Source organism: Orcinus orca, chromosome 8 (genome assembly GCF_937001465.1).
Source record: "Orcinus orca chromosome 8, mOrcOrc1.1, whole genome shotgun sequence".
Lineage (NCBI taxonomy): Eukaryota > Metazoa > Chordata > Mammalia > Artiodactyla > Delphinidae > Orcinus > Orcinus orca.
Window position 1 is genome coordinate 60,132,094 of NC_064566.1, and position 27,807 is coordinate 60,159,900.

General features: G+C 37.3%; 1 protein-coding gene across 2 annotated transcripts; it reads left to right on the forward strand.

Annotated features, from left to right (window-relative positions):
* The first annotated feature begins 590 nt into the window (after window positions 1-590).
* On the forward strand, window positions 591-27,807 carry PCF11 (PCF11 cleavage and polyadenylation factor subunit). 2 transcript variants are annotated; one of them, XM_033431824.2, is made up of 16 exons: window positions 591-1,080; window positions 4,770-4,895; window positions 6,838-7,026; window positions 7,396-7,590; window positions 8,755-9,872; window positions 10,281-10,461; window positions 10,569-11,052; window positions 11,604-13,168; window positions 15,043-15,142; window positions 20,512-20,631; window positions 21,140-21,245; window positions 23,303-23,486; window positions 24,012-24,167; window positions 24,569-24,661; window positions 25,234-25,269; window positions 26,680-27,807. In XM_033431824.2, exons 1-16 carry the CDS (start codon window positions 889-891, stop codon window positions 26,893-26,895), a joined length of 5,061 nt encoding a protein of 1,686 aa, XP_033287715.1. In that variant the 5' UTR covers window positions 591-888; the 3' UTR covers window positions 26,896-27,807. The 2 variants fall into 2 exon arrangements, with proteins under 2 accessions (XP_033287715.1, XP_004271885.1); XM_004271837.3 differs by having other exon boundaries at window positions 603-1,080; window positions 10,569-10,659.

Consider the following 27,807-nt stretch of genomic DNA (forward strand, 5'->3'; position numbering starts at 1 on the left):
TCCCGAGGTTCCGGGTGAACCCGGCGCCTCCCTTCGGGCCTCAGTTCCGGGAAGGACAGTCGGCCGCAGCAGCTGGACCCGCCCAGGCTCTCGAAAGCACCTGAGTCGCGAGTGGCGACATGGGGGGCGGGGCGGGTCGAAAGCGTCCGCTCGGCTCAGCCCCCACCCCCGTGGCGGCGGCCCAGCAGGCTGAAGGGATGATGATTGACGGAGCGACTCGGCGGCTAGGGCGTCGCAGAGAGAGGGTAGAAGAGGGGACGACTGAGCTTTCCCCTTAAACTGGTTGGGTTGGGCCTCGGGAACAGCCTTCCCCAGGCCTATTGGCCTCCCTGAACGGGTTGTTATGGTAACAAATGACAGACCGGTGCTTTATGAATCGGCCAATGAGAGGGGCCGTCTTTTCCACCCCACTTCTGAGCAGTAGGTGTTGCGAAAGCCCGGGTAGAATCCCGAGAAGAAGGTGGAGCCAGGACTTTCAGCGGAAGGGCGGGGGGGCGGGGCTGGCGACCTGGCTGGGCGAGCCAATCACGCCTGGCTTTATCAACGGCCCCGCCCCTTTACCGCACAATTCCCCTCCCCTAGCTCATTTCGCACGACGCAGCGGTTGGGAGCACAGACATTTTCGGAGCTGGAGCCGCCGCCATTTTGTGTCTGTGGAGAAAGAAGATTCTGTGGCGGCTGGAAGTGGACGGAAATCACCCGTGAGACGGCGGCGTTTCACACCCGAGGTTCCCCCCGTGTCGTCCCCCAACCCCCCTCCGCGGTCAGCATGTGGTGAAGCCGGAGCCGCGAGACCCGGGGAGAGGAAGCGGAGTCGGAAGGGAGGCGGGGTATCGAGAGCGGCTTCAGCTTCAGCTGCGGCGGACCTCGGAGGGGGGCCGCGGCGCAATGTCAGAGCAGACGCCGGCCGAGGCCGGTACTGCGGGGGCCCGGGAGGACGCCTGTCGGGATTATCAGTCATCACTCGAAGACCTGACCTTCAATAGCAAACCGCACATCAATATGCTGACCATTCTAGCCGAGGAGAACCTGCCCTTCGCCAAGGAGATCGTCTCTCTCATCGAGGCCCAAACCGCCAAGGTTTTTATACACCCCGCAGCCTCCTATTCTTCTAATACTCCCTGATTTTAGTGTCAGCCTCATCCCAGGTCTCGCTTCTATCCAAAGGGGGACGGTGTTCCTCCTCTCCAACCCTCCAACTCAGGCTCGGTCTCTGGCCCAGGCTTCGAGCGTGGGCCTCTCTTGGGGGGAGGGAGTGGGGAGGATAAAGGGTGGAGTCCCACTTCCGCTTACCAGCTCCCTATTTAGGCCACCGCATCGTGTATCCCGACGCACACGCTTTGAATAGAGCCCTTCGGGGAGGGGGAGAATTAAAGGCAGTTCGTGGTGTGGGGATGTAAGAGTTAAAACCATTTGAAACCCCTGGGATGGTGGGGAGTGGTTCTCCCCCCGTCCCGAACTCTTTTGGGTAACTGTGCTCTGTGGGTTGGAAGGAGGTGAAGGGGGACCTGGGAGCGAGCTGTTGGGGGGTGGGAATAGGGCCTTGGCCCCGAGTGGAGCAGCCGCCTGTTAGGAGCCCAACATGGCGCCTGAAAAGCACATGATGCGAAAGGGAAGAGAGGAGAATCCATTCCCTGCCAGCCAGGCAGCTGCTCACACCCGTCAGCCCCATTTTGGGGTGGGGGCGGCTAGATATAATTTGTATTCTCCTATCGGAGGGTCTCATTTGCCCCCAGATACGGGAAATTGGGGTTGAGGGTGGGGGTGGAGGGGGTGGGGAGGAGATCTTATCCAACCTGTAGGTGGAGAACTGGCCCACTGGGTAACAAGTACTTGTAGTTTTCTTTTGAAAAGTTCAGTTCCTCCTCCTCTTCCTTTTCTCTTTTTTTCCTCCCTTCCTTCCCTGAAAGTGAAGACGTGCTTTGCTTCACCCCTTGACAGCAGTGGTCCTCTGCCACCCTATATTTCCCTGTAGTCCTCCTCTTCTGTGGATTCATGTGGGAGCGATTTGTCATTTAAGTAAAGTTACTGTTAAACTTAGTTATCGTAATGAGTTTTAATAGCTTCCCAGTACTACGTTTTAAGTTATTTTTGAAGCTTGTACTTATGGTTTAGTTTTTTTCTAGTTGTTAGTGATTGAAATGATCAGGATGAGCCTCCTTTTAGCAGAGTGAACCCCTTTTAAAAGGCCACTTTAACAACAACCACCAATATATTGTTTAGAGGCGCTTTCTGTCTAGTGTAAAACTGAGTGGTCTGACTTTAATAAATGGTTTTGAAATGTGTGACTGGTATTATAAAATTTGTGAATAAAACATATAAAATATGTATTTGTCTTTTTTATTTACCTTTGTAAGGTGTAGAATTTGTTTCCAAGACTTATTTTTATCTACGTGGTTGTGTGTTTTAAACAAAAGTCTTTAAGTGACTTGGGTTCATTCTTCTTTAGGTTCCATCCACTCTTTTGGGTAAATCTGTTCACAAGATACACGGTTTCAGGTGGTCCTTTCATACCTTAAAGAGGACAAAAAGTAAGGTTTTTTTTTTTCTCTTTAGGGCCCAACAAGTTTGTCATGCTCAGTCTGACAGCTAAAATACAAGTCCTTATTCACCTTTTCCTGTGAATGTGTGAAACAGCTATTGTTCTTTTTTTAAAGTATGAGATTTTAAAAGGAAGCATTCCTCATACTCAACATCCTTTTTATTGATACAACAAACATGTTGGACATGAAAACTTAGTTTTGCCTTGTCGAAGGCTTAACATTAAATGCCTTTTAAAAAAAAACAAAAATGCACTTGCGTTTTTTAAAAAATAACATTGATTTTTAAAAATTCTACCTAGTATTTTTGGGGTTACTAATATTCCACAGAGCCTAATACTTAGCAGCTCAGGTTGTCACTCAAAGAACCATTTTCTTGCTGGTTTTTAATGGATCCAGAAGACTTTCAGAAGTGAAAACTAAATGCTGAATATAGTGACCACATTAAAATTTGTATTTGTGTGTGGCTACACAGAGTGGTGAAAATAGATGGACTATTTGCTGATGAAAGACAGCTGAAATTTTTTTGGCACACGTTTCCTGGTTATTTTTGTAAAGCCAGATTGAGGAAAAGATGTAACAGTCACTTTGGGGAAATAATTTAATGGGGTTGGGGTTGAGGGTGAGGGGAGGGATTTTCTGTCATTTGGTAGCAAACTGGCTTGGTTTTGTGTTTATCGAGGTGAATGTTTGTGTCCTTATCCTCTAGCGTTTCAGCATTACTAAACTTAAGGATTCACACTTACTTGACTCCTTCCATGAGGCAGTAGTAGCAAAAAAATATTACATATAAGAATTCACTTGTACAATAAAAAGTTAGCCTACTGAACAGATTTTGGTTTTAAAGAGAGCCTGTTTATCTTCATAAGTACAACAATGACTAAAATGGTATAAAACATGACATGGTAAGATAAAGACACAGCAATAAAGCAGTTGACGTGTTGGTACTTAATAGTTTACCCACATGCAATAGCCTTGTGAAACCCTTTTATTAGTACTGTAAAAGAAAACTTTCATACAAAGTTATTCAAAGGTTTCCTTAGTCAACTTTGGTTGTTATCAGAAGCAAGAGCACTTCCACACACTTGTATGGGCAATTGGTTTTGTGAAATAATGGTGGCATTGTGTACTGCAGAACTGTGAGCTTACCCTGGCTACAGGTAGCTGTGGGTAAGTGGTGTTCAGGGTTAAGATTCCTATACACGTGGGAAGGGTAAATGGGGATAATTTTTGTTTTTGTTTTTAAATCGTGGGTACTCCTTTGGAGTGGGAGTTAACACTTAGTTTATGTGGTGTGTCTTAATGCTCCTCAACAAGTCTGTGAACCTGCTGATGCTTTCTGGAAACTTGCTGTGCCTTCTAAAAGCCAGTGATGGGTAGGCTTTACAGTTGAGCTGGGGCAACATTTCTTTGCTTTGGAAAGGGCCGCCTGTATCGGCATCATCACACTGGCCCTGCACAAATTTAGAACTCCTGGTTTGTGCGTGTCAGAGGAAAAATATTTCGACGGAGAGTCTGTGCTGTGAAGAAAATCTTGAGGACAAATCCTGGTTTCCAGAGTCAAGTTCAACCTGATTTACATGACTCAGCGGCTGCTCCATCCAGTTTTCCTTGTATCAGTAACAACTTGCACTTTCCTGCATGTTCATGTGCAAGTTTAAAAGTGTTTTTTTGCCATTAACTTCATATGTGAAGTGTACTTAATTTCTTTTGTTCATTGGATTATAGAGAAGTAATCCTAATGATTTTACAGGTAACAAAAGGTTCATAGACTTTAACATATAAAATATGCCTATGGAAATTAGGGTTTCTGCCAGAAGTCTGAAAACTTTTTGTTTCATTGAGTCTAGGTGCATCATCATAAGTTAATGTGGGTCACAAAGCTTACACTTGGATTACAGAAAATATCCTCCCCCTTTTTTTGTCACTTAAAACACAGTTTTTTTTTTAACTATACGAACCTGAAATTCTATTGAGTGTTAAATGAGGGTACTAGAGACTTTTTTCTTTCCAGTAATTCTGAGCTTATTTTGTATGCTCAACTAAAGATCATTGTAAGAGGTGAGACCGTGAACACTTAAATTTCATAAAGGTTAATATTGATTCAAAAGTATTTAATATCAACAAAATATTGAGGTCTGTATTGTACGTTAAACGCTCACTTTTAAAAGTAGTTCTTTGTTGGCAATTCATTGTACTAAACTTTTCAGTTTCTTTTTATTACTTCAGGCTCCCTCCTCAGAGAAGCTTCCTGTTATGTACCTTATGGATTCTATCGTGAAAAATGTTGGAAGAGAGTATCTCACTGCCTTTACTAAAAATCTAGTTGCAACATTTATTTGTGTGTTTGAAAAGGTATATATACATTTAGAAACATTTGAATTTTTAAGACATGTTCCTGATTAAATAAATACTTGCCTTTGTGTTGGGTTTTCTTGGGTGGTGAAATGTTTTATTCTTTTGGGCATTTAACATGCTAAAGTTAGTGTTTCGTATTTAAAGTGGGTTCTAGGTGTTTTACATTATCCATTCAAAAATAGATGTGTTTGCTTTTAGAAGTTCATGTTTTTGATTGACTTTGTTCACTTGAAGATCTGTTTCATCACTAGAATACGGGCAAAAAGATCTGAAACTATCAAGAGTACTTCAAATTTCATTGTTTAGGTTTCTGGTTTTAGGATGTTGACTATTTCTGTCTTAAAAAAAAGAAAAAGAAAAAGCATAATTCTAGTGTGTGTCAACCTGTGATGGATGCCTGGAACTTGTGATTTTTTTTTTTTTTTTTTTCTGGAAATGTTTCCTCTTGTTAACCTTGTTCAAGTATATTTTGTGTGAATGTTCTAGGTATGTGTGAATGGTGGATCAGTGAATTGCTTTAGGTTATTTTGGAAATACTTCTTCCCCACCTCTGGCCCCTCTTAGTGTTTAGAAGAAAGGCTTGTTAGTTTCTATACCTAGAGATTGTAAATTCCTTTCATAACATTGTATCTGGTAGTTTGGTTAATACAGTATTATGTTGAGGAAGACAAAGGATTTGCTGAAGTAATTCTCTTTCCTGTCAGGCTTCATCTTTCATACTGAGAAAAGGGGCATTTATAAGATATTTGGGTTTAAAGATTGTTTCCTAACAAAAAATTGGTGGTTCTTATATTTTAGTAGATGCACCTGTTGTGTCTCGAGAAATCTTAACAGTTGTCAGGCTTGGAGAATTGGGATTATTTTGAAAGAACTCACTATCAGATTTTACTTGTTTGTTAGAACAGAAAATGTGTAGTGGCTACTTGAGTAATTTTTTTCCCTTTAAGTTCTTAGAGAAAAGAAATACTGCTAAGTAAGTATATGCAGAAGAAATTTGGAAAGCTGTATTTCAAACTGTATTATGGAGATTGTTAATAGTGTATTGTAGACTTTTGCTAAATACTGCTTACCTGAGACTAGTCTAAGGAGAAGTCAACTTTGCATTATAGAAATTGGGGCACTAAACCAATTTCTTGGTTTCAGTTTCAGTGTGTTCAAATTCATTTGGGTGTTTGGTAGAAAATGTTTACTGACTTACTGGGCCTTAACATTGAAGGTGATGAAAATGACCTTGTTTGTAGTAAATATTATCTAAAGACTGGAATATAGTCAAGGCTTTATAATTCTAAAGTTAGAACTCTAGCTCAGTTTTCCCAAGTGCTAGGTTTCTCTGATGGCTAATTTAAAAAGTATTATTGTTGTTACTATGCCCATCACAAGCATGAGCAGATAAGATACAAAACTAAAGCTCATCAGTAGGTAAGATTTTGTGAATTTCAATTATTCAGGTGCCTTCTACACCACAAATAGCTTATTCATAGGTACCAGCCATATTGTATTGCAGGAGATTAGTTAGTTTTGTTTTACTTTGTACTAAATGTAAATAACTTAAAAAATTTAAGTCATCAGATAAACTATTTTCTAGTTGTTTTATATTTTTGTCCAGAGTGAAAGTAACAGTAGGAATACTGTGTCAAGCCCTAATATTTGGGAACATTTTGTACTTCTAAAAATTCAGACTTGTCTAATTGTTTGCTTTCATGAAGGCTAGGTGATAATGACTTTAATTTTTCTAATTTTTTTTGACAGAAATTTCTTTATTAACTTTACATCTGCAAACAAATGTACTTTTAATAAATGATTACTGTTGTATATATTTACGAATTAGTAGTATGTGTGCTATATGTGAAGTAGAACAGAGATTTATGTAGCATTATGCTTAATATATAAAACATCCTATAGTAACTTAACAAGCCATAGAATTGTTCTGTTGTTCTAGGTGGATGAAAATACTAGAAAAAGTTTATTTAAGTTACGTTCCACCTGGGATGAAATATTCCCTTTGAAGAAACTTTATGCCCTGGATGTCAGAGTCAATTCGTTAGATCCTGCTTGGCCTATTAAACCTCTGCCCCCCAATGTGAATACATCTAGCATCCATGTGAATCCTAAATTTTTAAATAAATCGGTAAGTTTTAACATGAATGGTATATAACTAATATTTTTAACTGTCAAATTTTGACTTCTCTAAAATTTCCTGCCAGATAAAAGTAACTAGAATACCCTGTGCTGAATCAGTTTAATTAAAAAAAAAAAAAATTTCCACCTTCAGGTTCACAGTACATTTAAAGTAAATGTTCTCCTTGTTTAGGTTTTACATATTTATTTTGGTTTTTAAATTCCTGAAAACTTTCTGTGTGCTTTTAAACATGATTGGCCATTTAAGATTATGGATAGGGTTTATTAAGAGAGAAGCTGATAATTTTTAGCTCCCCCCTTAGCTGCTTCCTTTTTAGCTGTGATTTTTTTTTTGTAAACAAATTATTTTTTCTTATAGCCCGAAGAGTCTTCAACACCTGGCACAGTGGTCAGTTCCCCTAGCATCTCCACTCCTCCAATTGTTCCGGATATACAAAAGAATCTTACCCAAGAGCAACTAATAAGGCAGCAGTTACTGGCAAAACAAAAGCAGTTGTTAGAACTTCAGCAGAAAAAGCTGGAGCTTGAGCTAGAGCAAGCTAAGGCACAACTGGTAAGTAGAGGAGATTTGGCATTTTGAGTATTTTTAAACCTGTTTTCTGATGGATATGGAATTATTTTGTATTTGAATTGTATTAACATGTTACTTTTATTAATAGTGTAATTTTTCCACTTTTATTTATTTTGCAAATTATGGTGTATTTATTAGTCCAAATTTGTATATCCTTTTTGTAAAAGTCACTTTTAATATAAACTGCACTATTTTCTTTCAAATACTTTTTATTAGAGTGCTGTCTTATAAGATAGCCCCTTAGTTTTGTTAAAAATTATATCATGCGGGGGCTTCCCTGGTGGTGCAGTGGTTGAGAGTCCGCCTGCTGATGTAGGGGACACGGGTTCGTGCCCCGGTCTAGGAAGATCCCACATGCCGCGGAGCGGCTGAGCCTGCACGTCCGGAGCCTGTGCTCCGCAGCAGGAGAGGCCACAACAGTGAGAGGCCCGCGTACTGCAAAAAAAAAAAAAAATTATGTGGACGTAGTGTCAGTTCCAAGATGGTAGTTGTGTTGTGGCAGATGTTTTTGCCTAGTCTTTAATATTTTATGAGCTTATGTTTCATGAGCAGAAGTCCTTAGCAGTTTCCTTAGAAGGCTACAAAAAAGCCATCACAAAATTAAGGAGGCCAGGAAGATTATGTATTTCTGTGTATGAATAACGTTATATTAAGCTATTTTACTTAATTACTTAGCACTTGACCTTATTTGAGAGTAAGGGAGTACAGGAAGGCAGAATTTTGTAAGTGCATTATCAGTGCCACTTTGAGACGAGCTAAATTTTATGACTTAGAATTTACCCGGAAAGACTTGGATGCTTGTGCAGCTGGAGTGCAGTGACTTATTTAGTAGTTTCTTAATATCAGTGTGGCCCAGAATTCTGAATAATTAGGAAGAGGGAGGGTTTTTTTTTTTTTCATTATTCCTAGAAGTTATAAAACCCCAAAGTAGAGGATTAGTAAGAAATAACAGGCCACATAAATATTGTATATGACCTTTTTCCTTTCATTTTAATATCCACTTAAATACTAGAAGTATACAGTATAAATACGGTATTGAATAAATGGATTTATTGAATAAAGCATTATATTCCTTAGTTTTCAGTTTCTTGACAAATAATCTGAATGTTTTACAGTTGTAACATGAACGTTTATCTTGTATTTCAGGCAGTTTCTCTTAGTGTTCAGCAGGAGACATCCAACTTAGGTCCTGGAACTGCACAATCCAAATTACATGTTTCACAAATTCCCCCTATGGCAGTTAAATCTCCCCATCAGGTTCCTGTGCAACCTGAGAAAAGTCGTCCAGGTCCATCCTTACAAATTCAGGATATGAAAGGAACTAACCGGGATCCCCGTCTTAATAGGTTGAGTCAACATTCTTCTCATGGAAAAGATCAGAGTCACAGGAAGGAATTCCTAATGAACACATTGAGCCAGTCTGATATTAAGACAAGTAAAACTGTACCCTCTGAAAAACTAAATTCATCCAAGCAAGAAAAAAGTAAATCAGGTGAAAAAATAACCAAGAAAGAACTTGACCAATTAGATTCTAAATCCAAATCTAAATCTAAATCACCATCACCTTTGAAAAACAAATTATCCCACACAAAAGACTTGAAAAGTCAAGAATCTGAAAGTGCAAGGGTGTCTGATATGAGCAAGAGAGATCCAAGATTAAAAAGACATCTTCAGGATAAGACTGATAGCAAAGATGATGATCTAAAAGAGAAGAGAAAAACTGCAGAAAAAAAGGATAAAGATGAGCACATGAAATCATCTGAACACAGACTGGTGGGAAGTAGAAATAAAATCATAAATGGCATTGTACAAAAACAGGATACCATAACGGAAGAATCGGAAAAACAGGGGACAAAACCAGGGAGATCAAGTACTAGAAAGCGATCAAGATCACGATCACCCAAGTCCCGGTCACCGATTATACATTCTCCCAAGAGAAGAGATAGGCGGTCACCCAAGCGAAGGCAAAGGAGTATGTCTCCAACCTCAACACCCAAAGCTGGGAAGATTCGCCAGTCAGGAGTTAAGCAGTCACATATGGAAGAGTTTACACCACCTTCCAGGGAAGAAAGAAATGCGAAGAGAAGTACTAAACAGGATGTTCGAGATCCAAGGCGAATAAAAAAGACTGAAGAGGAACGACCACAAGAAACTGCAAATCAGCATTCCACCAAGTCAGGCACTGAACCAAAAGAAAATGTAGAAAATTGGCAAAGTTCCAAGTCTACCAAACGATGGAAATCTGGTTGGGAAGAAAATAAAAGGTAGGTTGTTAACATTTTTAACTGAGTAGAATAATGTGTACATTTAAAAATACAGTGTTGATTTAAAAATTGGATAATGTTTATTGGGTGCTATAATTAGTACTTTTTTCCCCTGTTTAATTCTTAAAACCCTGTGGGTTAAGTACCATTATTATTGCTGTTTTACGTATAAGGAAACTGAAGTTTAGAAAGGTTAACTAATCTGCCTAAGGTGGCACATCCAGGACATGCAAGAATCAGAATTCATATCTGATTTTCCTGACTTCAAATCTTGTGCTCTTAATCTTTAAATTAACTTTTATGGTTACATATATTCATTTTAGCCAGATCCTATTAAGGATCTTAAAATATGGTCCTGAGTATTTAAAAATTTTTTATGAAGTAACATAATTGCTTTTATGGTTTCAGTTTACAACAGGGTGATGAACATAGCAAAGCTCCTCATCTAAGGCATAGGGAGAGCTGGTCAAGCACTAAAGGAATCTTGTCACCTCGAGCTCCAAAACAGCAGCATCGATTAAGCGTAGATGCCAATCTTCAGATTCCTAAAGAGTTAACTCTTGCAAGCAAAAGAGAATTACTTCAAAAGGTAACTACTGTGTTCCCATGTAGTCATTATTCTCCTTTTGTCTATAAGTTTTTTGTAAGTACTTTTTATATTTAAAATATTGATTTCCTTTTATCACCCCTATGCAGACGAGTGAACGTTTAGCATCTGGTGAAATTACACAGGAAGACTTCCTTGTTGTTGTGCATCAAATTCGACAGCTATTTCAGTATCAAGAAGGTAAACATAGATGCAATGTACGGGATAGTCCTACAGAAGAAAATAAAGGTGGATTAAAAAAGAAACCTCTCTTAACTGATGCTGAATTAACCTACTATGAACATAAAGCAAAACTGAAAAGGACACAGGTTCAGCATTCATTTCCAAGACTTGATCTCTTAGATCCTGATATTTTTGACTACCCTTTGACTGATGCCTTGTTGTCTGGAATAGAATGTGAGCCATCCAAAAGTAAACATGCAAGTAGGAATAGTGGAGCACAGTTTGACAGAAAAGAACAATTTAGTGAAAGAGCAAGACGTCTTTCTCCTATATCTGGGAGTCGTACTTATGCTGAGAATCTTTCACCCCATGAGGGCCGGAGAAGACATGACGAGCAAGTCTCTGCTAAAGGTAGAAAAAGTTAAATCAGATTATGCCTATTGAATCACACAGCAGTGAAGGGAAAATGAACAAGCTAAGTGGGGATGGATTTTTGTGACTGTTCAGACTTCTGTTTTGTCGTTGTTTGTTTTGTTTCGGTTTTTCCCTCAAAGGGAAGGGAAGGGAGCTGATATTTATAAGGCCAACCGTGTATTAGGTACTTTACTAGGTTCTTCATATATGTAATCTGATTTAATCCTCACAATGACCTAATGAAATATATATTATACCCATTTTACAGATAGGAAACAAGACTGGAGAGGTTAAATAAGTTGCTCTCAAAGTCAAATAATTAGTAAATTGACTGACTGGGTATTTTATTTTACCCAGGTGTATCTGACTCTAGAGGGCATTCTCTTACTTGCTGCCTGTTGCTGTCTTTTTCCCTCCCCTCTCATAAAGTGAGATAGTTATGGATGTTTTTGAATAAACATTTACAAGAATATACGAAGAAGATTTTAGGATAATTTGATATAAATTATCAGATTCAGGGAAAATAATTTTTTTTTTCTTTTTAAAAGGTGTACGAGAAGAGCAGAGATCACCATTCAATGATCGTTTTCCACTTAAGCGACCTAGATATGAAGATTCAGATAAACCATTTGTAGATAGCCCAGCATCAAGATTCGCCGGCCTTGATACAAATCAGCGACTTACGGCTTTAGCTGAAGATAGACCATTATACGATGGACCTAGCAGGCCATCAGTAGCGAGAGATGGCCCAACCAAGATGATTTTTGAAGGACCTAATAAGTTAAGCCCTAGAATTGATGGACCTCCTACGCCAGGTTCTCTTCGGTTTGATGGGTCACCGGGACAAATGGGGGGAGGTGGCCCTTTGAGATTTGAAGGACCACAAGGCCAGTTAGGAGGTGGGTGTCCTTTGAGATTTGAAGGTCCTCCGGGACCAGTAGGGACACCTCTGCGGTTTGAGGGGCCAATTGGTCAAGCAGGAGGAGGTGGTTTTCGGTTTGAAGGTTCCCCCGGTCTGAGGTTTGAGGGATCTGCAGGTGGTTTGCGATTTGAAGGACCAGGGGCCCAGCCTGTGGGTAGTCTCAGGTTTGAGGGACACCGGGGTCAACCTGTGGGTGGTCTGAGGTTTGAGGGACCTCATGGTCAGCCTGTGGGTGGACTTAGATTTGATAATCCCCGAGGTCAGCCTGTAGGTGGACTTAGATTTGAGGGAGGTCATGGTCCATCAGGGGCTGCAATTAGGTTTGATGGACCTCATGGTCAGCCATCAGGTGGGATCAGATTTGAGGGCCCGTTGCTACAGCAGGGAGTTGGGATGAGATTTGAGGGCCCCCATGGTCAGTCAGTAGCTGGTATGAGATTTGAAGGGCAACATAATCAACTTGGTGGGAACGTTAGGTTTGAGGGTCCACACGGTCAGCCAGGGGTTGGGATCAGATTTGAAGGACCTTTAGTCCAACAAGGAGGTGGAATGAGGTTTGAGGGTCCTTCTGTACCAGGAGGTGGCCTGAGAATCGAAGGACCTCTGGGTCAAGGTGGTCCAAGATTTGAAGGTTGTCATGCTTTAAGGTTTGATGGGCAACCAGGTCAGCCATCACTCTTGCCAAGATTTGATGGATTACATGGTCAGCCAGGTCCTAGATTTGAAAGAACTGGTCAGCCAGGCCCGCAGAGATTTGATGGACCACCTGGACAGCAGGTTCAACCAAGATTTGATGGTGTACCTCAAAGATTTGATGGTCCACAACACCAGCAAGCATCAAGGTTTGATATTCCTCTTGGTCTTCAAGGCACACGATTTGACAATCATCCTTCACAAAGGCTTGAATCGGTATCTTTCAATCAGAGTGGCCCATATAATGATCCACCTGGCAATGCTTTTAATGCCCCATCCCAAGGACTGCAGTTCCAAAGACATGAACAAATATTTGATTCACCTCAAGGACCAAATTTTAATGGACCACATGGCCCTGGAAACCAGAGTTTCTCGAATCCCCTTAACAGAGCTTCTGGACACTATTTTGATGAGAAGAATCTTCAGAGCTCTCAGTTTGGAAACTTTGGCAATTTACCTGCTCCAATGACAGTAGGAAATATTCAGGCATCTCAGCAGGTAAGTCTGTTACAGTTATTCTAAAAGTATATTGTATGCAGATATGAACCATTTTTAATGTTTCTAGTGTTTGAGGAAGGTTTTCAGGATATAGTTTATTCTATAGGTTGGAAAGGATTTTTTAAAATTTAATTTTTTTAGTAAGTTTTTTTGGGGGGGGCAGTTTTTAATGTACTTCAAAACCCCACCTGCTAGGAAAGTGAGATGAGAGTCTTCTGGGGCTGAAATTTGCAGTTTAAATCCAAAATTGATCTTAGTTCTTTCAGGATCTAGAGCATCCTCTCAATCTCAGTCCCCCCCGCCCCCCCACAAATCTTTTCTTTTTTAATAGACTTTTTTAGAGTAGTTTAGGCTCACAGCAAAATTGAGCTATGAGGTATAGGGATTTCCCATATACCCCTTGCCTTCACATATGCATAGCCTCCTCATTATGGTTTTTTGTTTTGTGGGGTTTTTTGTTTTGTTTTTGGTTTCTAAGGTATTAAAGTATAATACAGTTGTGTGTGTTTCATAGACCTCTGCTACATTGTACAACTTTTGAGCCTTGATGAGCTTTATAGTAATCATAGAGCTGATTTTATAGACTGTTCTTTGATATAGAACTTCCTTAGCCTGAGTTAACAAACAAGAAAATCAAATTGCTCATGCTTTTACAGTCTGTAATTCTTTTTCTTCCTCTCTTCCTACTTTTCACCACCTTTCCGTCATTCCAGTCAACTGCAGTTGTTTGATGTTTGATGCTTATTGAAATAGTGTTAAAGCAATATGCTTATAATTTGTGGTTAATTCAGTTGATATTAATGATTACTTTTGCTTGCCTGCTGAAATTCTCCTGGGCTAAATTTACTTTTTTCCAGGTAGTGACACTTTCTTACTAGGACAGATTTATTATGCCAGTAACATTGCATGGAAGAAAGTGTAAAACAAGAAGAAAGGTTTTAAAAGCATGTTAGAAGCATTATTTATAGAAAGCAGCCTTCTGTCCATACCCAGTGGTTTGGGAAAACAATTGGCCTCCTTAGTTAGACTTATACTCTATTGTATGTTTTTAAGAGAAATGGTACTCTTAATTGACAAGATACTCTAGAATGGGACTTGAGTTAGTCTTGTTCCTACATTATAAAGAATTGATGGGGTTTTTATTACGCATACATACCACTGAAGGTTCACACAGGATACTGAACAAGGCTTATAAATGGGCATTTGTTTACATAGTAGCAATATGTAGAAGTCCTACCTCATTCTTGACTACAAATACAATAATTGTATGCCTGTACAGTACTTGGTTCATGACTTTTATTTTTTAACATTCCTTTAAAATCTTTTACAGTCCACTTTGTAACTCAGTTTGATGGCTAACAGAATGATCATAAAGGAGTTCAGATTGCTCATTAAAGCAGGCTTTTGACATCTGTATAAAGGAGTTAGGTCAGTGAGTGAGTTCTGGCCTCAGCTTTGCTGTTTACTGGCCATTATGATTGTGTACAGATCACATCGCTGGATGTCAGATTTCTATTTGTAAGATAGGAGAAAACACTGGCAAGGTAAAGTGATTTGTGTAAGGTCACACAGCTAGTTTTTGGCTACCTTGTGTTTGCATGGTATCTTAAACTTTTCAAAGAACCTTTACATCCATTATCAATTTTTTATAATTCTGTGAAAAATATAAGGGAAGGTCTTATTCCTTTTTATAGAAAGCCTAGTCAGGTTACACTTGTAAATCTTGTAATTTACACTTGTAATTTACACTTGTAAATCTTCATTATGGTAAACAGGCCTCATGATATCTGTGAATATATTAACGTAATTTGAATGTTAAAGTTTTACTTAAAAATATAGAAAAGATGTTCTTAAAACCAAGATTTCTCTTAAAGGTTCTGACTGGTGTTGCTCAGCCAGTAGCATTTGGCCAAGGACAACAATTTTTGCCAGTTCATCCACAAAATCCTGGAGCATTTGTTCAGAATCCTTCAGGTATGTAGAACTTTGTGTTTTTCAAAAGACAATTATTGTTTGAGTAGCTACCTTGTCAGTTTTAGAAAATGACAATTTTGAGAGGGCATATGCAATTTAGAGAAATTTAATCTGACTGGAATGTTGTGTTTTCTTTCTGAGTTTGTTTACATTGTTGATGTATATTCACACTAATCCCCTTTACAACTAGAGATGGTTAGCCAGGACTTGTAGACCACAAAAAAGAGGGAAGGAGACCTAGTAGGTGGAAGCTAGAGGGTGGGGTAGGAATGTGACATTTGTGTTTAGGTAAAATGAAGTCAATGACAAACCTCAGAAATATCAATTACTTGATACTTTGAATTTTTGTTTTGTGTGTGTGTGATGATCCAATAAACATTAAGTGAATACTGCAGACATCACATTATAAGCTGATTCATTCATATGTCTTTATGGGCACTCAAGTAATAATTGTACACAACAACATGTTAAAAGAATTTCCTAGCTAGATGCCCATGATAAGCATCTATGGGGTGAGGCTTAACGATATTGTTATGGATACAATAACAATAGTAGATAGGAGGGCTTTAAAAATAAGTTTTAGGGGGTTTCCCTGGTGGTGCAGTGGTTGAGAGTCCGCCTGCTGATGCAGGGGACACGGGTTTGTGCCCTGGTCCGGGAAGATCCCACATGCTGCGGAGCAGCTGGGCCCGTGAGCCATGGCCGCTGAGCCTGTGCGTCCGGAGCCTGTGCTCCGCAACGGGAGAGGCCACAACAGTGAGAGGCCCGCATACCGCAAAAAAAAAAAAAAAAAAAAAAAAAAGTTTTAAGGACTTCCCTTGTGGTCCAGTGGTTAGGACTGCATACTTTCACTGCTGAAGGGCCCGGGTTCAATCCCTGGTTGGGGAACTAAGATCCCTCAAGCCATGCGGTGCAGGCAAAAAAAAAAAAAGTTTTAGTTTTAATATGTGAAAAATGAGAAGTATATAAATTAAAATTATTGGAAAGTCAATATATTGAGAGCTAACTCAACCAAATTGTAGTGGTACTTGCTTTATTTCTGAATCATTAAAACAGCCATCTTCAGAAACATGCTGTAGCGTGGCTCTATTAAGTTTACAAATTTGGAGAGTTTTCCAAAAGTTCTGAAGTAACTAGGGAAGTCCTAGCCAAGCAAGCTCTAGTTTATGCATTAAGTATTAAACTGTATCATCACAGGAAGCTCACTCAATTAATTTGAAAACGTTTTGTTTTTAATTGCTAGATTGACAATTAGGATTAGTATTCTTATTTTTTGTTTTCACTATAATGAAAAGGGAAGGAAAGTACTGAATATTTGGGGTCTAAAGTCAGAAGACCAGGGTTAGAATCTCCACTCTGCTACTTTACAGGTAGGTGGAGTATAAGCAAATATCCTTTCTGGGGTTCAGTTTTTTCCTCTGCAGATAGCATATGATAAAAGTCAGGATTTGCCAGGGAATTTTTTCTTTTCCCAGAGAATCAAATGAGATCGTATGTGCAAAAGTACCATGTAACTTGTGAAGTGCTATATTGGTGTATTTTCCTTTAGAACTCAGTTTTTCTTGTAGAGTAGAGGATTTGTTGTATTGGAGTTGGTAGCTTGAGATAGCGTGCAGCAACTGCAAATTTTGCTCTTTTTTTGTATGAGATAATATACAAAACCTGCATGTTTTCTTTTGCTTTTACAACCTTGAGGTGCTTATGTATACAAGGCATAGCAGTGTCACAGAGGAAATCACATCTTATTTCCTGGGTTGGAGGTTATTGAATGAGATGTTAGATATGCTTTCCTTCTTCAAGTTTTACTTAAAGAGATATGAAAAGTATTTAGTGTTCAATATTTGGCTTCTGTAAGGTTTTTTCTCAAAATTTAAAGTAAAAACACTCTTTTCCTAGTAGTAAATATACTCATGTTCATTTATTCATCCAAACAAATAGTGATCACTTGCTATATTCTAGGCATTGTGCTAGGATGACTTTAATAAGGTTTATCCTTCTAAGGGCTTTATAGTGTAGCAGGATCTATGGACTTTTTTTTTTCTTCCTCTAAATAGTTGTTCAGACTTGCCTAGTGGTCCAGTGGTTAAGACTCTGTGCTCCCAATGCAGGGGGCCCAGCTTTGATCCCTGGTCAGGGAACTAGATCCTGCATGCTGCATCTAAGAGCTGGCACAGCCAAATAAATAAAAACAATAAAATAAACATTAAACAGCTGTTCACTAGGTTGATAAGTTAGACACCATCATTGGGTACCTGATTATGAAATTCCAAACCTGTTCTGAGAATCACCTCTTATTCCTGTTTCTAAATGCACAGAAAATCAAATAAAATCTGAAAGTGTCCTAAGCTTTTTTTTGTTTCATGCAGCTCAGAGTATTGTTTTATTTATTTATTTTTAAAATCTTTATTGGAGTATAATTGCTTTGCAATGATGTGTTAGTTTCTGCTGTACAACAAAGTCCATCAGCTATATGTATGTGTATATCCGCATATCCCCTCCCTCTTGAGCCTCCCTCCCACCCTCCCTATCTCACCCCTCTAGGTCTTCACAACGCATCAAGCTGATCTCCTTGTGCTATGCAGCAGCTTCCCACTAGCCAGCCATTTTACATTTGGTAGTGTATATGCGTCACTGCTACTCTCACTTCGTCCCAGCTTCCCCTTCCCACCCTGTGTCTTCAAGTCCATTCTCTACTGTGTCTTCATTCCTACCCTGCCACTAGGTTCATCAGTACTGTTCTTTTAGATTCCATCTATGTGCGTTAGCATATGGTATTTATTTTTCTCTTTCTGACTTACTTCACTCTGTATGACAGGCTCTAAGTCCATCCATCTCATTACAAATAACTCAGTTTTGTTCCTTTTTATGGCTGAGTAATATTCCATTGTATATATATGTGCCACATCTTCTTTATCCATTCATCTGTCGATGGACATTTAGGTTGCTTCCATGTCCTGGCTATTGTAAATAGTGCTGCAATGAACACTGTGGTACATGTCTCTTTGAATTATGGTTTTCTCAGGGTATGTGCCCAGTAGTGGGATTGCTGGGTCATATGGTAGTTCTATTTTTAGTTTTTTAAGGAACCTCCATACTGTTCTCCATAGTGGCTATGTCAATTTACATTCCCAACAGCAGTGCAGGAAGGTTCCCTTTTCTCCACACCCTCTCCAGCATTTATTGTTTGTAGATTTTTTTGGTGATGGCTATTCTGACTGGTGTGAGGTGATACCTCATTGTGATTTTGATTTGCGCTTCTCTAATGATTAGTGATGTTGAGCATCTTTTCATGTGTTTGTTGGCAATCTGTATATCTTCTTTGGAGAAATGTCTATTTAGGTCTTCCACCCATTTTTGGATTGGGTTGTTTGTTTTTTGATACTGAGCTGTATGAGCTGCTTCTGTATTTTGGAGATTAATCCTTTGTCAGTTGCTTTGTTTGCAAATATTTTCTCCCATTCTGAGGGTTGTCTTTTTGTCTTGTTTATGGTTTCCTTTGCTGTACAAAAGCTTTTAAGTTTCATTAGGTCCCATTTGTTTATTTTTGGTTTTATTTCCATTACTCTAGGAGGCTTTTTTAAAATTTTTTTCTTCTGTGTGTTTTTTTTAAATTATATAAGTTATAGGTGTACAATACAGTGATTCACAATTTTTAAAGCTTTTGTTTGGTTTATAGTTACTATAAAATATTGACTATATTCCCTGTGTTATACAGTATATCGTTGAGTTTATTTTATACCTAATAGTTTGTACCTCTTAATCCCTTACCCCTATATTTATATTGTTCCTACCTTCTTCCCTCTTCCCACTGGTAACCACTAGTATGTTCTTGTTCTTTTTGTGTCTACCTCTTTTTTGTAATATTCGCTAGTTTGTTGTATTTTTTAGATTCCATGTCTAAGTGATATCGTACAGTATTTGTCTTTCTCTGTCTTATTTCACTTGACTGTTTTTCTTTAAACAAATATTATATATACTGCCAAACACCTCAGTGCTTTACAAATATTAATTCATTTAATCCTCATAACAACCTTAGGTAGGAACAATTATTGTTACCCTTTTACAGGTAAAAAGAACAGATACAGATAAGTATCTTGATCATGTCACACAACTAGAAAGTGGAATTTCTAGTTAGAATCCCAGGAGTCTGGTTCCATAGTTCATGCTCTTTTTTTTTTTTCATAGTTCATGCTCTTGATCACTAAACTTGACTGCTGGAAGACATGTGATAAGCTAGTTATGATTCTTAGACATATAAATAGCTAATTCTAATGAAAGGTAAATGTTAAACTATTGTGTGAAGTGGCTGTTGTAATTGATCGTTGAGGTTGATTTATTCATTCATGTAGTCAGACATTTCATTTCAACAGACATTAATTAGCCTGTTGTATACAAGGCACTGTGCTAAGTGTAAAGAATATGCAGTGGTTAAGGGCAGAGATTATGTATTGTATTGTGGATGCAAATTGAATTTCTGCCATTAAGAGGAATTTTTAGTGATTCAGAACTTTTTTCTAGAGGTGTGGTAAATAAGATGCATAGTAGTGACATACAAATATATTAAAATTCTGTTTTTATAGTTGAGTTAAAGAATTGTAATTTTTAAATTAGTGCTTAGCAAAATATGGAATTGGATTGATTCCTCACCAGTGAGCTTAAGGAAAAGATTGTTATCCTTGTTTCATTTATTCAGATTTTTGAAGCTTTAGTAAGCCTGACACCTTTTCAGCAACAGCCTGAACTGCTTTGCAAGGGCAGTAATTGAGCAAGGGTCAGAGGGGCAGGTATATTCTGAGCCACATGGCTCATCTCCTTGCATTAGTTCCCTTGGGTAGTTATGGGAAGGTGGGGGAGCTGGGGGGCTGGGCAGGAGTACTTCCATTTAGGCTCTGGGTATTTTTTTCCTCTAGAAATCTGTGCTAAGAGATGGTAGCCTACTTCATCTATGCAAAACGACCTTTGCCAATATGGTTAGGTGAAGAATAGAGAATTGGAAGGGTGAAAAGTTGGACCTAGAGGTGTGGTGCTGCATTGCATAGAAGGGAGCATGAAGCTCTCTGCCCTCAGTATTCTGCTTTTCTTTGGCATGGATTTAATTGGGCAACAGTGGGTAATACTGGTTTTTTAAGGTAACACGTATGCCCGTATAAAGTATTAGTGGGTTTCAGTATTCGTCTTAGAATATATTTTTAAGAGGTCATGATTTGCTGACATAAATGCAAAGTTCACTTTTGGTAATTACACTGATCTTAACAAGATTTTATTAAGTTTAATGTTGATAGGATATCTTGAAGAAAACTTTAAAAATCCTTAGTATAATTTGCATCTTTAAGTTCTACTTTTATTTTAAGAGTGTTATTTTTTTAAAGGTGTCCTTCCTAAGGGATATCCTGATAATCATCTCAGTCAGGTGGATGTAAATGAATTGTTTTCAAAACTGCTAAAAACAGGAATTCTCAAATTGTCCCAGCCTGATTCAGCTACAACACGTAAGTATGGTTCTGTAATTCATTTACACAAAGCTTTATTAAGTTATAAAGATGTATGATATGATACAATGATGTGTTCTATGCTAAAATTTCTTACAATGTTGAATTCTTAGGTATACTTATATAACTGGTTTATAATGAAATAAAAAAAAATTTTTCTAACAAGGAACTGTTAGCCTTATAGAGGACATTGTTTCAGTTAACTAACATTCCTGCAAACACCATGTGCAGACTTTTTCTAGTTATTCTGTATTATTTTAGCTTATTTATAATTAAATAATTAGAATGTTGATGAATTTCATGAAGATTGACTTTTAAGAGACCAGACCTAATATCACTTATCAAAATAAAGAATTGTATTAGGTTACTTGCCAGTAAAACCTAAGATCAGGAGCACTGAATAGGCAAGATGGGGCTCTCCATACGCTTCTAACACTATAGCGTTCCCCTATAAAGAATACATGGACACTGGTTTTGAGATATTTGTTGTGTTTCTTTTCAATTGAAGAAGTAAATGAAGTTGCTGCTCAGCCCCCTGCTGAGGAGGAAGAAGATCAAAATGAAGATCAAGACGTTCCAGATCTTACCAATTTTACAATTGAAGAATTGAAACAGTATGTAATCTAATTTTCTAAGGTAAAAGGGACGGTGACTTTAATAACAGTGGATATTATCACTAGTGCTATTCGTCTTACCCCTCACTGTTTTTAAAATTTAGGAAGCCTGTTTTCCCTTTTTTAATGTGGTAAAATATACATAACATAAACTTAAGGAAGCCTGTTATCTTCTTTTCAAATATGTTTGCTGCACAAGTATTTAGGCCAAAAGTCTACCCCCAAATTTCTGTTTTTTATTATCTCTGTTTAGTATAGCAAGTTTAGGGAGTTTAAGGATTAGGTATTAGTAATCACTCAGGTTTTCCTTTTTATCTCTATTTTCTCTTAATCATCACTGTTTTTTCTGTATTGATATTCTCATGCCTTTGAAGTTAAGAAAATGAGGTTTTTGTAGTCTAGTATTTAAAAAATAAATTTTTTTTTCATTTTATAGAAAATACAAATGAATAAAATCAAGAAAATAAAATTACCTACAATTTCCACTTTACTGATAACCAGTGTTAACATTTGGTGCATATATTTTCATAAATTTTTATTGCCTATATTATATAAAAAACATTTACAGTTGCTTTATGGATCCATTATATTGTTATGAGTACTTTTAAAAATAATAGAACAGCTAATGGGTTTCATCTTCTTTTTTAAATTGAAGCATAATTTATTTACAATGTGTTAGTTTCAGGTGTACAGCAAAGTGATTGTTTTATATATATATAATATATATCAATATACACTTTTTCAGATTCTTTTATTATAAAACACTGAGTGTAGTCTCCTGTACTATACAGGTTTCACCCTTTTAAAGACAATGTTTTTCAAAGTGATACTTTTCACATAGTTAAAACTTTATAATGAAAGTCTTACAGTAAAGGCTTATAATAAAAGATGGCATGCCTTTTTCCTAGTACTACTTTTTACCTGAGGCAACCATTTCTTAACTCTTTTATCTATGGTTCTTGGCATTTACTTTTTTATTTCTTAAAAGATACATAGTTTTCTGGGCTTCCCTGGTGGCACAGTGGTTGAGAGTCCGCCTGCTGATGCAGGGGACATGGGTTCGTGCCCCGGTCCGGGAGGATCCCACATGCCGCAGAGCGGCTAGGCCTGTGAGCTGTGGCCACTGAGCCTGCGCGTCCGGAGCCTGTGCTCCGCAACGGGAGAGGCCACAAAAGAGACATAGTTTTCTGATTTATTACATTTCTTGATTTATCCCATTCAGACAATTTATTGACTTCCTGAAAGTGAAGATTTAGGTAGCTCTTTTACTGCCCTCCCAACTCTCCTCTATATAGTTATAAAGCCATTTATCATTAAATTTTTATTCAGTATTAATATTATGATTCTAAATATTTTGTTTTCTGGTATACAAAGTACTATGTACTGTGCTTTGCTTTATTCTACTATTTAAAAAAAATTTCTGGAGTTAATAACTGCCCGGTTTGTTCACTTAGTTATTCTGCATACCTATTTCTTTTCAGATAAGGAGTGCAGAATTTTAAAAAACTGATTATTGCTGACTTCAGTTTCCCACTAGTCTTCTACTTTTTCTTTTTAGTTACCCATACTATTATTACTTCTTCTGTACCTCTTTCAGTATTCTTTACATCAGGGTGGGACAGTTTAGTTATTTAAAACCGCGAAGATCTGGAGAGGTGAAATCTAATTGTTCTGCCATATCCACCCTGATATTGACATTACTCTAAGAACAGGCCAACTATTGCCTTATTAGTTAGCAGATGATCATTCCATTATTAGCTAGAAGGAAATAAGTAACTGGGCCAGGCCTATTGATAAGAGGGTAGACACCATGTTCCAAAATTAACCAAAGTTAAGGTAAAGAGAGTCACTGACACATTACTAGAGAATATTATTGATCTTTGGATATTAATTCTTTCAGCCAGCTGTTGGCTGAAACATTATTTTGTTACATAATAATGGCTTCACCATTATCAAAATATGGAAAACTGAAGTACTTATAACTGCCTTTTTTTTTAAGGCCATTAAGTCAGCCACAGTATCAGAACTAAAGATTATTTCTGTATTTTTCAAAACAGACGTTATGATAGTGTTATAAATCGACTGTATACTGGTATTCAGTGTTACTCTTGTGGAATGAGGTTTACAACATCACAGACAGATGTATATGCAGATCACTTGGACTGGCATTATCGACAAAATAGAACTGAAAAAGATGTAAGCAGAAAAGTCACTCATAGACGTTGGTACTACAGTTTAACAGTAAGTAATTCATGTGCCTCTGAACTATCTTTTAGCCTTTAAATTATATCATTCAAAAGTATATTAGTTTAGGTAACTGCTGAGCACTAACTAGTGAATTTTTTGAATAAAATTTGACCCTTAGAATATAAAAGGTTTTTTTAATTAAAAAAAATGTGAAGAGTATGTATTTGTTTTTTGTTGAAATTAAGAGTAGAACACAGGTTTCTTCTAGTTCTAAAATTCCAAGGTTCTATGACTGATTTTTTTTGGTAAAAAATTGTGCATGAAATTTATCTTATTTACATTAGTAGTTGTAATTCTAGAGTTAAAGGAATGTTAATGTTAAGATCTTAATTGTTCATTAGTTGCTTTATGTTGTCTATTAGTTATGGGGCTCAAAAAGATGGTATAATTCTAAATAATCAATATTAAAGCATATTGTAGAAGAAAGTACTCTTACATTTAAATGGCATTGTATTGAAGGTGTTCAGTAAGAGTCTAGAAACAAATGAATATACTCTTTTTAAATTAACTCTTTTTAAGGACTGGATAGAATTTGAGGAAATAGCTGATCTGGAAGAACGTGCAAAGAGCCAGTTTTTTGAAAAGGTGCACGAAGAAGTCGTGCTCAAAACTCAGGAGGCTGCTAAAGAAAAGGAGTTCCAAAGTGTACCTGCTGGACCAGCAGGATCAGTTGAGGTAAAAGAACAATGTTCAATTTTCTACCTCTGGTCATGCCTTTCACTTCCTTTAAGTAAATAATCATAAATATAACTTTATTTACATCCCTTTTTTAATGATTTTGAGACTTCTTGTAAGCTTTACTCTTCAATGTTATTCTTGTTATCTGGCTTCGGGTTTCATAACCACTGTAGTTACTACATATTTATCTGTGACCAAGAGCTGTGAAATGTTAATTATTTTTGCATGGAAGAATGCGAAATCCTTAGATCTTACTTTGTATTATATATTTGAACATTGTTTAAATTTTCAGAAAACTCTTAAATTCCTTTCTCCACTTAACAAAATGTTTCTGTATTTTTACTTAATGGCATTGTGTTCTATTATGTAAACTTCATTTTTATATGGTTCTATTTTAGAGTTGTGAAATTTGTCAAGAACAATTTGAACAGTACTGGGATGAAGAAGAGGAGGAGTGGCATTTAAAAAATGCTATTAGAGTAGATGGAAAGGTAATTTTCAGCTCTTTATGAAGTACTTTAAAAGGAAGTATTAAGATTTTTTAAAAAAATATGTTTATAGGGGTAGCTCACTACTTTGAAAGAAAAGTGTTAATTGCATTTTTATTTTGGTTTTTAATAGAAGTGGTATTTCTAAGGTATTGGACTTTAGAGAGTCAGAGTGTGTGAGTTGGAAGGCATTTTAGCAATCATCTGGTCCTGTACTCATTTTATAAAAAAGGTTGCATAACTAGTTAATGATAAATCCAGGACTAGATCTTCTGAGTCTAGTTAGTCTTCTTTCTGCCTAACCACACTATTTTGATTCTGAATTTATATTTCATCATCAAAATTGTTTCTGTCTTAACATACCATGTTATCTACTTAAATATATAAAGGAAGTTTTAAGGGAAATCAGGATGAAAATTTTGTTTTTATCCGTTTTTGTGACCAAATGATTTTTTGTTGCCTTTCCAAAGATAGTTTATCTCTGGTTTAAATTTTAAAAGAAAATCATACCAGAATAGTCCATTAGAAATGAATATGCATGTGAATACTTACTTACTTTTTTGTTTTTGCTTCAGATTTATCATCCATCATGTTATGAAGATTATCAAAATGTAAGTTCTTCTTGGTTACTGTTTGTTCTCCTTTACATTGATAAATTTTATTTTCAGTTATTTTTTGCATCTGGGCAACATTTTTATTTTAATCTTGATGTGTTGAGCTGTCTTAGTTTTGATGTAGCATTTAGGTTGTTCACAAAATATTGGTGCTAGGTTGATAGGGTCTGATTTAAATTTTGAAATTTTTGTATCATTCCTCGCATTCTCTTCATTTGAATCTTGATGATGTCTTCTACTAGAGTACTAGGCCTAGAGAATGAGAAGGTTCATGATGGGAATAATTTTCTATAAGTTACGGGTAGCATTTACTGCTTACTCCACTCGGCCATGTAATATAGGAATAATTTTTAAATTATCATACATGAAATACAAAAAAAAAATCAGTCTCTTGACCTTGGAAATTCAAATTTTCATATTTGTAGAGTGACCATTTTTTTTTTAAACCAAACAGTGGAACATCTTAACTGTCAAATAATATTTGTTTCACAAGTTCAAGGGGCATTTTGGAAGATATACTTAGGTCATCAAAAGATTAGAGTTTGTAGGGTGTTTTGATGGTTTTGAGGGATTTTTTAAAAATCCTTGGGGTAGGGCTTCCCTGGTGGCGCAGTGATTGAGAGTCCGCCTGCCGATGCAGGGGATATGGGTTCGTGCCCCGGTCCTGGAAGATCCCACATGCCGTAGAGTGGCTGGGCCCGTGAGCCATGCCTGCTGAGCCTGCGCATCCGGAGCCTGTGCTCCGCAATGGGAGAGGCCACAACAGTGAGAGGCCCGCATACTGGAAAAAAGAAAAAAAAATCCTTAGGGTATTTGAAATTAGGAGCAACAAATCCCAGGATATATGTAGGGGGTTATATTGGGATTAAAATATAGAAACGTGTCTAATCATTGAATCAGCTTCTTTTGTCGTTATATTACTGCTTTTCTTACCATAGCTCATTGCTGAGCACATATCAGATGCTCAATATACATTTTATTTATTTATTTATATTTATTTTATTTAGTTGGTTGTGCTAGGTCTTAGTTGCAGCAGGCGGTCTCCTTCGTTGCATGTGTGCTCCTTCATTGAACCAGCAGGCTCCTTAGTTGCGGCTCGCTGGCTCCTTAGTTGTGGCATGTGGACTCTTAGTTGCGGCATGTGTGTGGGATCTAGTTCCCTGACCAGGGATCAAACCCGGGCCCCCTGCATTGGGAGTGCGGAGTCTTAACCACTGCGCCACCAGGGAAGTCCCTCAATATACATTTTATTAATTGGCTGCCTTTATGGCATGTTTTGTGGGAAAGCAGGGTTTTCAATTGTGTTTGGTATATATTTCTTTGCCCATACAAGGGTCTTATAAAACTGTCACTTAATGTGATATTTGTGAACTTTAATCAGTACTTAAAGGGTTTTTCATTTTGTAGACATCTTCATTTGATTGTACACCATCTCCCAGCAAGACACCAGTTGAAAATCCCTTGAACATTATGTTGAACATTGTTAAAAACGAATTGCAGGAACCCTGTGAAAGTCCCAAAGTTAAGGAAGAACGGATTGATACTCCACCAGCTTGTACAGAGGAAAGCATAGCAACAGCCACTGAAATTAAAACAGAAAATGACACAGTCGAGTCAGTTTAAGTAAAATGAGAAAGGTATGTTTTTCTTTTTTTTTAAGAAAAAAAAAAAAAGCTGCTGTTGAAATCTAGAAGGTGAAGAATTTTTTATGTATATACAGACATATCTATATAAATTGTCTAGCTGAGGCAGGGCCTTCAGCTATCATTTGGTTAATAAATACATTTTAGTATTTGCATTTCCTACTGCCTGCACAGTTTCAGGTGCTTGTTGTGTGAAAGTTCTGTAGATGTGTGCAAATTTAACAAAATGAAATTGTATGTGTAAAAATGTACGATTTTCACTTGTGAAACTGTAAATTATAAATAAAAAAATATTTTTGCTATCCATGGAGTGTAATATTTATGCACACCATCAAATAAAGACAGTGTTTCTGTACTTTTTATTGGGTGAAAATGGAATTAAACAGCAATTTCAACATAAGATTTTTTTCCAGCAGCTTCCCATGATTAAAGAAGCAAAGTCTGAGTTAGTTTTATCCTTCAAAAGGGGGTTGTGAGAGCACTGCAGGACTTTTCTCAAATTGAAAAGCCAGATTTGAAAAAATTTTTTAAATGGAATAGGACATAATTGCATATATATATATCTCCAGCTATAGAGAACCATCCAGATATCCATTTTTGCAAAGCATCTAATGAAGCAACTTTTATTCTTGAACTTGGACACTGATGCCATCAAATGATTAACAAATATATTTAAGTACTAAAGGTGATTTTTTTTTTAAAGGACATTTTTCACATTTGTCAAATAACTTAATGCAGATGAACATATTTCTATTTTAAGTTACAGGGGGATCTGTAAGAATGTTAATTTGAAACATGGTTAACCTTTTTTCCTTTGTTGGTTTTGACTGAATTAGATGGATGCCATGAGATGTTAATATTCATACATGTAATAAATAGAATGATGAAGAAA